Source organism: Eschrichtius robustus, chromosome 6, assembly GCF_028021215.1.
Source record: "Eschrichtius robustus isolate mEscRob2 chromosome 6, mEscRob2.pri, whole genome shotgun sequence".
NCBI lineage: Eukaryota > Metazoa > Chordata > Mammalia > Artiodactyla > Eschrichtiidae > Eschrichtius > Eschrichtius robustus.
The window spans coordinates 50,062,400-50,074,083 of record NC_090829.1 but is presented as its reverse complement, the minus strand read 5'-3'; the positions used below and the strand labels follow the sequence as shown (position 1 = coordinate 50,074,083).

The 11,684-nt window shown below is 33.6% G+C and overlaps 1 protein-coding gene across 2 annotated transcripts in view; it reads right to left on the bottom strand.

Moving 5' to 3' along the window:
* Nucleotides 1-1,855: 1,855 nt before the first annotated feature.
* The window catches only part of SEC62 (SEC62 homolog, preprotein translocation factor), a 28,865-nt gene continuing 19,036 nt past the window's right edge, over nucleotides 1,856-11,684 (bottom strand). Inside the window, exons 6-9 of one of the 2 annotated variants that reach the window (XM_068546227.1) lie at nucleotides 11,454-11,514; nucleotides 7,106-7,225; nucleotides 2,775-3,278; nucleotides 1,856-2,221 (exon numbers count right to left, since the gene is read on the bottom strand). In XM_068546227.1, coding sequence (XP_068402328.1) covers nucleotides 2,809-3,278; nucleotides 7,106-7,225; nucleotides 11,454-11,514 — 651 coding nt within the window. In that variant the 3' untranslated portion in view covers nucleotides 1,856-2,221; nucleotides 2,775-2,808. Of the gene's footprint in view, nucleotides 3,279-7,105; nucleotides 7,226-11,453; nucleotides 11,515-11,684 lie in introns of both variants that reach the window. The other variant, XM_068546226.1, reaches the window with a different exon arrangement.

Genomic DNA, 11,684 nt, shown 5'->3' with positions numbered 1-11,684 from the left:
CCATGAGTTCAATGTTAGTTAACTCAACAAAACAGAAAGACACCTAAAACAAATTTATGTATTGATTAGTTGGTGAAAATGTGGCCAGAAGCTCACACAATAACCCCAGTATTTCCCCTAGGAGCAATGATTCAGTATTTGTTAATTCCGTGTTGGTGGTGACTTTACAGAACCTAACTACACGAATAATGATGATCAACTGTACTTATTGTTTTCCAATTCCTCATAAAGATTCAAAAAAGAAAATTCAATTTACAAAAGACACAAGATGATTCTTCTATAGTTAGCAGCTAATTGGTACTCATAATGTAAAACCAGAAGGGGGGAAAACATTAAAACCCATCACCACTGCATAATTTTAATGTGATATATTAAAATTTATTACTTTTTGATAGTATTTGGCTAAATCCAAATTATTTCAATTAAAGTCATCTAGAAGGCCATATAGTTTGAAAATTAAAGAAATCAGTGGGATGGAAAAGGAGAAACAACCTATTTAATACATTGACTTTACAATCACAAATGCATTATTATTATTATCTGGACTCAGTTCGTTAATTCAATCCTGCTTATTAGTTAAGTCAATTTATACCCACTCCACAGTAAATCCTACATTATCCAAAAGCTTCATGCTTCTATTTACAGTAGCATAGCAAACCTGAAGTTTTTTTTTTTTTTTAAATCACGATTCCAATGACTAATGTAAACAATTTTCCATGTTCTGGCATAAGAATATTTAATGTTAGTCAACAAAGACAGCCATCTATTATTCTGAGAAATATAACCAGTGGCAGTCTTTTGATTTTTTGTTTAAAGTATACAACCTTGAATAGTAAAAGAGCTGAAATTTCGAACTTGCTTTCTAACCATAGTAAGAATGACATTTTCCCCCAGGGACCACCTAATATTTATAAAAATTTGTACTAACATTCTTTAAGAATCCACACATATCGGTAAGAAGCTGACTTTCCTGCCATGCTCCAAATGTCTTAAAGGTTAGACATAGTACATATATTATAAAGAGCTTAAGGATAAATATTGAGTGCCTGGGCATTATCACAACAGTAAAGGTTAAATCATTTTTATTTCTGAAAGACACTTTTGGTACCATTATCATATCCCAAAATAGGTATTAATGCTACTGGTAATTAAGAAGCTCAGAAGTTATAATTACACATCCCTTTTGGGGAAATAAAGCAGAAGAGCTCTGAAAATGTGAGGGGAAAACACCCAGGCACTTAAACCAATGAACATTTGCTAGGAGGAAACTTAAACTGATTGACTGCAGCCTTGATAAAGTTGCATTAACATCAAATAGCCACATTTCTGTCCACTTAACAAGGAATACTATAAAGAAGCAAACAAGCCATGTTTAACAAAATGTGTCAGTATACAGACAGTGTACTTTTTCACAATTAGGAAAATTTAACATCTTTAGTCTAACACTTAGGTGGGAAACTGCCTAAAGAAAAACGAAGACCTATACACACCACCTATTTCAACTACAAAGCAAACTGCTCTCACTGTGACTGAAGGAAAATAATTTAATATTCATTATCATTTTATAAGAGTATAACTCCAAGGAATGATTATGCTCATAGGTAAACACATGATTTTTCCTAAAGATTTGTAACTAAGGTTTGCAAGACATGAAATCAAACTGCAAAACTAGTTTAAAGCAATTAGAGTCCAATGGTTCTCTTATGTTTTCTTTTAAGTTCTTTATTTTAAATTGATATTTTAGAACAGTAAATTATCTTTCATAGCAGTCCTCCTGGTCTGATAATACAGCACCCCATTTCTGAATGTAGATATTTAAGATAAATCAAAATGAACATTAAGGCGTACAAACAGCTACTTTAAGTCTGCTCTTATTTAATAAGGATCATTTTAATTCATATTCAAATACATGGAATGTTGGCACAAAACTGAAGCTGCTGCAGAAAGATCACAGATGTTTTCTGGGTTATTGAAACTTCCGTTTCTCTAAAAACATACGCTTAAATCGTCTTAATTTTACAAATTTAAGTGTTGAGAAAATGTCTAAATAAGAAGTCAATTAAAATAAAATGTTTATTTGTAAATTATGTACAGAATACATTTAACTTTATGACAAGGAAATGGGAAGAAGAGCCATCACCTTCCAACCAATGTTGCTTGCTTCCTCTGTTGGAGATGACCACCTTACTCTGACTCGGTCGTACAAATCAGTTTGGATTTCCTAAGTTGGAAAAGGAGAATTTGTAGTTAAACTAAAAGTGTTGCTGCATTATTACTAGTTGGCTTGTTTCCACAAAATGCTTTTGAACCCTGCTAACTCAGAATCTTGGAAATTTTCTGGTATGATTTTATAATCAACAAAAGCTAAACTATCAAGAACAATAATTTAAGCATTTCACCTTAAAGAAACTGTGAAATGGCTACCTAACTATGCATAATCTGAAACGTTGGTGTTTGTTTTTATCCCTTTTAGTTATTTTGATTAGTCTAACAGTAAAAAGCCATACAACTATCAAAAACTGTCATTAATGTAAATGTCACTGTGGAAAGTGCACCTTTGATAACTATCAAAATAAATGAGACCTATTTACTGTAAAATTATCAAATAGATAAAACTTACAAATGGCTTTAGACTGTACCAATAATAGTATTACATGAAATGAGGGGCTGAATATAACTGCTTGGATGTCAAATCCACTTCAGTAAATGGATTTAAAGAATGCTACAAATGTCATGTGTACATTATGATGATCAGCCAACCTAGAAAATCCAACCTCTTGCACTTCTTTAGTCCCCAAATTAGTCAGATTATGATTTTTCATGTGAAGATTTAGTTGTTTCTCCATCATTGTCTTCTTCTTCCTCCTCTTCACAATCCCCATCTGTTTGCTGTTCCAGTTCCTCTTTTGTGATCATTTCAAAATCATTCCCATTTCCACTACTGTGTTGGGATCGGTCATCTTCTCGCCTGTCACTGTCTGTGTCTGAATGCCGTTCTCCACCTGAGCCTTCTGTTCCATGATTTCCTGGTCCTACTTTTCCTTCCTCATCTTCCTTTTTCTCACTGTCTGACTTTTCCTCACTGTCGGACTTCTGCTGCTTTTTGGTTTCAGACTTCTCATCTTTCTTTAAGTCTGCTTTTGGTCCTTTATATTCATGTGTGTACAGAGGCCTGAAGGAGTCAATGAAGCCCACGTCAGCAGTCAGATTTGGCAAGAACCAAAAATGGTGCCTTCCTCCAGTTATGAGCCAAATGATGAGAAATAGAATGCAACGAGCTGTGGGAGAAAAATTTCTCTAATTGAATAATTCAAGCATTGACTCAGAAAGCACAGAATATTTGTTAATGAAAAAGTGGGAAAACATTCAGAGTTTTATTATTTGCATATTACATGCACCTTAAGTATAAACAATTAAATCCTAGTTTAGCAGCTATCAACAGTATTCTAGGCACAGAGCATTCTTCTCTGAACTTGAGGGCATAATGCTACAATGCCATTCAAAAAATTGCTTTTATAGTTTTTTAATTCGGGTGCTGTTTCATGGATATACTTATGATTTATGCACTTTGCTATGTTATAGTTCAATAAGCACAGCTGCCAGTTGGACCCTGAAGCACACATGAGACCACGGTAGAAGAAAAAGGAAACAAATGCAGGATGAAGGATACCTTAAGCAGCCTTAAAAAGGAGAAAGCAGGGCTGCACCATGACTTCCCTAGACCCCAGACACTTTTGCCTTTGTAAGGCAATTCCTTCATTAAAAAATATTAAAAATTCTGCTTTTCCGACCATACTGGTACAAATACAAATATAATCCTGTGCAGGTTCACTATGATATACATGTGTATATATTATTACTTTTGATTTTAAAAGAAATGAAAATGAAACAATTTCCGTGGGCCCCTAAATGTATCATGAGTTCAAGGCATGTGCCTACCCTGCCTAAAGGATAAGTCTTCTAAGAAAAAATACTTTTGAACAATATGATAATGTTTTACTAAAAGTTATGAGTTTCTTAAATAAGCATATAATTTCTGTTTATTTTGAGGACCAACCTTCTCTCAATATTAGGAAACATACAATGCTAATGAAAGCCAAATTGCTTCAACAAATAGGTTTGAAGTTACTCTTTTAGAGCAATATATGACAAAACTGGTTTAGATAATGGAAGAAATTGAGAATTTTAAAGTTTATAGTAATGAGCTATCACAAACACAAACCCCAATATTTCATATAGTTTTCTCTTATTTATCAAACATATAGAAGAGCTGAGTGAGTGATTTGCCTGGTTTTTCTTTTTCTTTTTTTTAAGGTCATGATTATGTGAATGTTATGGACTAATCAATTATGACAGGTTTTTTAGTTTTATTTTAGTTCTTGTTTTCTTTACTGATAATTATATCATTGTTTTCAAATAAGACCTGAGAAAAGCTCATCTATGTTTCTTCCATTATATTGCTTTGGACAAATAAAATGGTTATAGCTCCCTTGACTTTTATAAAGCAGTAATTTCTATTTTCACAAAAGAACATAAATATTCTGAAAGACTGTGTGTGTATACATCAGTATCTTTTGTGGTACAAACAGAAAAGGCAAATATGCTTTGAAATTATGGAATAATCAGTGAATAAACCCCACTGATAAAAATAAATAATGAACATCTCTTAAGGAGGCTGCATATTTTTCCCTCCAAATAGAATTATGATGTTATGATAGGCTTTGAAGGGTTGTAAGACAGACAGTTCATAATATGAAATCTTGCCTCAAATCCAAGAAAGAGCAATATCGAAATGGCAAATAAAATCTAAATTCTAATGTCATATATAAACTGGGTGTAGCAGAATTCTAACATTTTTTACAGTTTTTCTCTATGTGGCAGTAGATTATCAGGGGCAAAAGGAGAGGAATCATGAGAAAACCGCTGTGATATGTATTGTCATACCATTTCTATACTAAAAGTGACATATTTAGAAAATCGGCAAAGATCTTATTTTAAATGGCAATACTAAGAATATGTATTCAAAGTAGCACCAAATATAATTTTGACCAACATATAATACTTCATGAGATAATATTAAAAAAATCTCCAATTTATAAGTGGGGTACAGATCAAAACTATCTGAAAGTATATTTGGAATCTTCCAAGAGAAACAACATTTTCTAAGAGAAGCAACGAAAACGTTGGGTTTATTTTCTGATTTGATTCACAAGACTATTTAATGCACAATGCTATTTAAATCCATGGTGTATTTAAAATGAAAAATTATAGAAAACATTACTGAAGAAACAATACTTTAAAAAGCAAAACAAGATAATAACCATAAATTACCATGAATATTGGTTTAAATAAAAGATAACCAAGTGGGTTAATTCTATTCAGTGGAGTTAAACCTTTGCTGAAAAATTTCAAAGAGCTTCTAAATTTTCAGAGATTTGGGAACCAGAAGACACCAACTTGATTCGTATATCTAATGGCAGATAAAAGTTTATGGCTTCTCATTCTTGATGCAGGTAGTACACTACCACGAATTACCTGCTTCACACTCTTAGATATTATTTCTTGGCCTACAAGTGTGCTGTTACATGCAGAAACTTCAGGGGCTATTTTCAAGGTGACTAAGCTAGAGGAAGGAAAAACTGAAAGGTGGATGAAAAAGGCTTCACACACAGTCAGAGATCCCAGAAAAAAATGGAGGCCCATAAACAAGATGAATTGAATGAAAATACTCAATGAATTCCTGGGTCCATGGGTGGTGGCACCAACTCAGGACACTTTGATGTCCAGGGTGAAGGGATGTGCAGAGGGGAACTGCTTAGGGCTATAGCAGTAATGTTTTATAAACATAAGAATCTATTACATTATATATCATAGAATCTCAGAATAACACACACCCTCCTCAGATAATCTTGGTCAAATCATGTCCTCTAAAAACAGATATTAAATCATTAATGTGGATATTTAAAAACATTTCTATAAAGAAGTACTCCTATATGTCGTAGTGGAAAAGCTTGTCATTTGAGGAAAACGATCAGAACTTAGTACCATATACCAACATAAACTCTCGATGGTTCAAAGAATTATATGTAACGTTAAAAAAAAAAAATCACTAAAGAGCTTTAGACAAGCATAAAAAAATTCCTGTTTCTTTCCCAAAATGAAAGACTAAATTAGACCAGTTTACCCTATACAGGAAAATCTTCAAAGACTAGAATTTTAAGCAAAATAATACTTGTTTTTTCTCATAGTAACATGTTCATTGTAAAAAATACAGACAAGTGTAAAGAAGAACATTAAAATCATTCAAAACTACCACCACCATTTATATTTAGGCATATTTCCTTATAGTCAAACCCTCCTTGGCACTATTTCCATTTCAAACAAAACAAAACAAAAAAACAAAAAAAAGTTCCTAATTATATAAGTAAAAAATACCTCATTATCTTAATTTTATCATTTGATAACTAGTGATGAGCATTTTTCATATATTTATTAATCAATTGTTTTGAATTTCCTCTTTTGAATTGGGTTATTTTTATACTGTTATTTTTAACTATGAAAGACCCCAATCAACCAGAAACATAAAATAACATTATTTACATTTTCTTGTTGATTTTTAAAAAGCATTTTACAACCTGTTAATGCATCAAGAATTTATCTTGGTACATGGTACAAACTGATTTTTACTAAAAATGGCAAATCAATTGTTTACAATCATTTACTGTATAAAATGTAATGTTTAAAATAAATTTCATTTGTCTTAAGTAAAAAAAAAAAAAGTGTTTACTGAAAGTATTATGTCTAATAAATGATCAACCACTGTAAAAATACTGAAGTCCTTGTGGTAGTTAAATCTTAAAGCATAACTATTTGCAGATTGAGACATATTAAATCCTTTCATCACAACAGACCAAATCTAATCAAGCACATATACTACTTCAAGCCTGAGTCAGTTTTGGGATATGACCCAAAAAGTAGGCCCATATACTTCTTGATTCACTTACATTAATTTTGCTGTTAAACTTTACTGAAGCTCCAGATTACAGTCCAAACTGCTCAATATCTACCTCTTACCGAGGTCAGTCTTACTAATAACAATACTTACCAACAGCAAGGAGAAGAATGCTGGCTACAAAACAGCCTGCACCCACACTGAGGTAATAAACACCTACTCTCATTTCTGCTGGCCAAAGAGGGAAGAGGGTGGCTGCTATCACTGCAATCACTGGAACAAGAAATGAAAAAGTTACATACATAACCTTTAGGTTAAAATTTTAAATGGCTTAGCTGCCATAACAGTGAATATACTCCTAGGGGGAGAAATAAAACATAACCATATTGAAACATATAAAATTGCCATTTTTACAGGTAAAAAATGGTCGATTATCAACCATTTCATAGTTCAACCTAATAGTTTAACTACTATTTTTAAATCAGATTAGGATTTTTCTAGTATAAATTATATGTGATTAGAAAAAAGTGTTGTCTAAAAATGTGAGACTGTTAGCTCCTTAAATGATCAACTGCTGCTGCTGTCAACCTTATTTTTGACTATATCTGTCTATCAAATAGGGAAGCTTAAAGAAACAACAACCAAACAATAGAAATAACCAAAAATGATTCCAAAGATCCCTCCCTGCAGATTGGTTCTGGGGTGAAGCTCTGACATCTACCAAATGAAATGCTCACCAGGAAATTCTGATACAGATCATTTTTGGTAGTTAGGGAAGCTGTATACAAGCATCTCCAGTTTTTTTCTAAGTACAGTGGGACCACATGGAATAATCAAAAGAAAGACCTGGTTTTTAGGTATTTACAGCAAAAGAGATCAGGATTCAAATTCAAATTCTAGCTATTTCATTTATAAGCTAAGGATTGGATTTATTATTTTGAATGGGGTCCTATGATCATATTGATCAAACTTGTTTAACTATTTTTTCTACTTGTTAAATCATTCCCTCCCTCTGCTCTATACCCTCCCCTCCCCCCCACCAAATTTACAGGAATAACACATACCTATGGTAACAAAACAAGCAAAAAAACCCCAAAACAAACAAACAAACAAAAACCCAAAACAGTAAAGAAAAAACAATAAAAAACCAAAAGGTATAACGTGAAGTCTTCATCCAATTCTTGGTCCATTCCCCAGAGGTTAATTACTATGATTTATTTGTACTCCCAGAGACTGCCTATATACAATTAAAACTAGCTACATAGAATTTTTTTTTTTTTTTACAAAAATGAGCTTATAATACTCTTACTCTTTTACAGTGTTCATTTAATCTATTCTAGATATCTTTCCGTGAGTACTAATAAGAATTAGTCTTATCTAATTCTTTAAAAGCTGCATGATATTCTGGCACGCAGTTGTACTGCAATTTATTTTACCATACTCCTACTGAGGGACTTGATCTGTTTCCAGTTTTATCCTATTATAGACAAGAGGGCAACAAATACCAATGTACATGTACATGTGTGCAATTGTGATTACAGCACAGGATAAATTCCTTGAAGTGTAACTATTAGGTCAAAGGGTAAAGGCATTTAAAACTTGAAAGATGTTTGCAGGTGACATGATACTATACGTAGAGAATCCTAAAGATGCCACCAGAAAACTACTAGAGCTAATCAATGAATTTGGTAAAGTTGCAGGATATAAAATTAATGCACAGAAATCTCTTGCATTCCTATACACTAATGATGAAAAAATCTGAAAGAGAAATGAAGGAAACACTCCCATTTACCAGTGCAACAAAAAGAATAAAATACCTAGGAATAAACCTACCTAGGGAGACAAAAGACCTGTATGCAGAAAATTGTAAGACACTGATGAAAGAAGTTAAAGATGATACCAACGGATAGAGAGATATACCATGTTCTTGGATTGGAAGAATCAATATTGTGAAAATGACTATACTACCCAAAGCAATCTACAGATTCAATGCAATCCCTATCAAATTACCAATGGCATTTTTTATGGAACTAGAACAAAAAATCTTAAAATTTGTATGGAGACACAAAAGACCCTGAATAGCCAAAGCAGCCTTGAGGGAAAAAAACGGAGCTGGAGGAATCAGACTCCCTGACTTCAGACTATACTACAAAGCTACAGTAATCAAGACAATATGGTACTGGCACAAAAACAGAAACATAGATCAATGGAACAAGATAGAAAGCCCAGAGATAAACCCATGCATCTATGGTCAACTAATCTATGACAAAGGAGGCAAGGATATACAATGGAGAAAAGACAGTTTCTTCAATAAGTGGTGCTGGGAAAACTGGACAGCTACATGTAAAAGAATGAAATTAGAACACTCCCTAACACCATACACAAAAACAAACTCAAAATGGATTCAAGACCTAAATGTAAGACTGGACACTATAAAACTCTTAGAGGAAAACATAGGAAGAACACTCTTGGACATAAATCACAGAAAGATCTTTTTTGATCCACCTCCTAGAGGAATGGAAATAAAAACAAAAATAAACAAATGGGACCTAATGAAACTTCAAAGCTTTTGCACAGCAAAGGAAACCATAAGCAAGATGAAAAGACAACCCTCAGAATGGGAGAAAATATTTGCAAACAAATCAACGGACAAAGGATTAACCTCCAAACTATATAAACAGCTCATGCAGCTCAATATTAAAGAAACAAACACCCCAATCCAAAAATAGGCAGAAGACCTAAATAGACATTTCTCCAAAGAAGACATACAGATGGCCAAGAAGCATATGAAAAGCTGCTCAACATCACTAATTATTAGAGAAATGCAAATCAAAACTACAATGAGGTATCACCTCACACCAGTTAGAATGGGCATCATCAGAAAATCTACAAACAACAAATGCTGGAGAGGGTGTGGAGAAAAGGGAACCCTCTTGCACCGTTGGCTGGGAATGTAAATTGATACAGCCACTATGGAGAACAGTATGGAGGTTCCTTAAAAAACTAAAAATAGAATTACCATATGACCCAGCAATCCCACTACTGGGCATATACCCTGAGAAAACCATAATTCAAAAAGACACATGCACCCCAATGTTCACTGCAGCACTATTTACAATAGCCAGGTCATGGAAGCAACCTAAATGCCCATCGACAGACAATTGGATAAAGAAGTTGTGGTACATATATACAATGGAATATTACTCAGCCATAAAAAGGAACGAAATTGAGTCATTTGTTGAGACGTGGATGGATCTAGAGACTGTCATACAGAGTGAAGTAAGTCAGAAAGAGAAAAACAAATATCGTATATTAACGCATGTACGTTCAACCTAGAAAAATGGTACAGATGAACTGGTTTGCAGGGCAGAAATAGAGACACAGATGTAGAGAACAAACGTATGGATACCAAGGGGGGAAAACCACGGCAGGGTGGGGATGGTGGTGTGCTGAATTGGGCAATTGGGATTGACATGTATACACTGATGTGTATAAAACTGATGACTAATAACCTGCTGTATAAAAAAATAAATAAAATTAAATTTAAAAACTAAAAAAAGAAAAAAAACTTGAAAGATATTTGCTAATGGCCCTCCTAAATATAGTCTGAGGGATATGGATTAGAATAAAGTGTCAATGCATATTTCTGAATAGATACTTTGTGCAACTGTGTTAGGAACAGCCATGAGATAAATTCCTAGAAGTAGAATAGTTGAGTCAGTGTGTACACATTTAAAATTTGGAAGATATTGCCAAACTGCCCTCCATAAAAAATGAAACAACGGACATATCATCAATTATTGGAGAGTATTGGTTTTTCTTAAGTGTTGGACCTTCACTAAGAGTAGGTACTATTAAACTTTATAATTCTCTTGATAATCACTGTTACTTTAATTTGTAACTAATATGAGTGTGATTAAGTATCACTCACAATTATTGGTCACTGTATTTCTTTTTTTAAAATAAATTTATTTATATTTTATTTTTGGCTGCGTAGGGTCTTCGTTGCTGCATGCGGCTTTCTCTGGTCATGGTGAGCAGGGGTTACTCTTCGTGTGGTGAGTGGGCTTCTCATTGCAGTGGCTTCTCTTGTTGTGGAGCATGGGCTCTAGGCGCGTGGGCTCAGTAGTTGTGGCTCACAGGCTCCAGAGCACAGGCTCAGCAGTTGTGGCGCACAGGCTTAGTTGCTCCGTGGCATGTGGGATCTTCCCGGACCAGGGCTTGAACCCATGTTCCCTGCATTGGCAGGCGGATTCTTAACCACTGCGCCACCAGGGAAGTCCGGTCACTGTATTTCTTTATCTGTGAGTTACCTTTACCATTTTTCTAGCAGGTTGTTAATCTCTTAAAGATGTAGTGCAAATATTCTCCTCAGTTTATCATTTATCTTCTGGCTTTATTTAAAATGTACTTAAAAAAAATAACTATTTTATGTTAAACATTTTCTTTCTGGCTTCTGCATTGTTTATATTCCTTTCTAAATTTTAGAGATTGTACTTACCAAGAATTAATCCCATGACAAATGTTTTAAAGTGAACTGGGTCATAGATCCACACAAATACCTAGAAGAATCAAGAAACCTCAGTGCTTAAAGTTCTAAGGTTACATTAGAACAACAGTTACTTCCAACCTCTTAACATATAAGAACTTCCTTTAAAGGTTAACAAATTCCAAAGACTGTTCCTTTAGTAGCAGTGTTTCCTTTGGTATCCATTCAGTTAGAAAACTATTT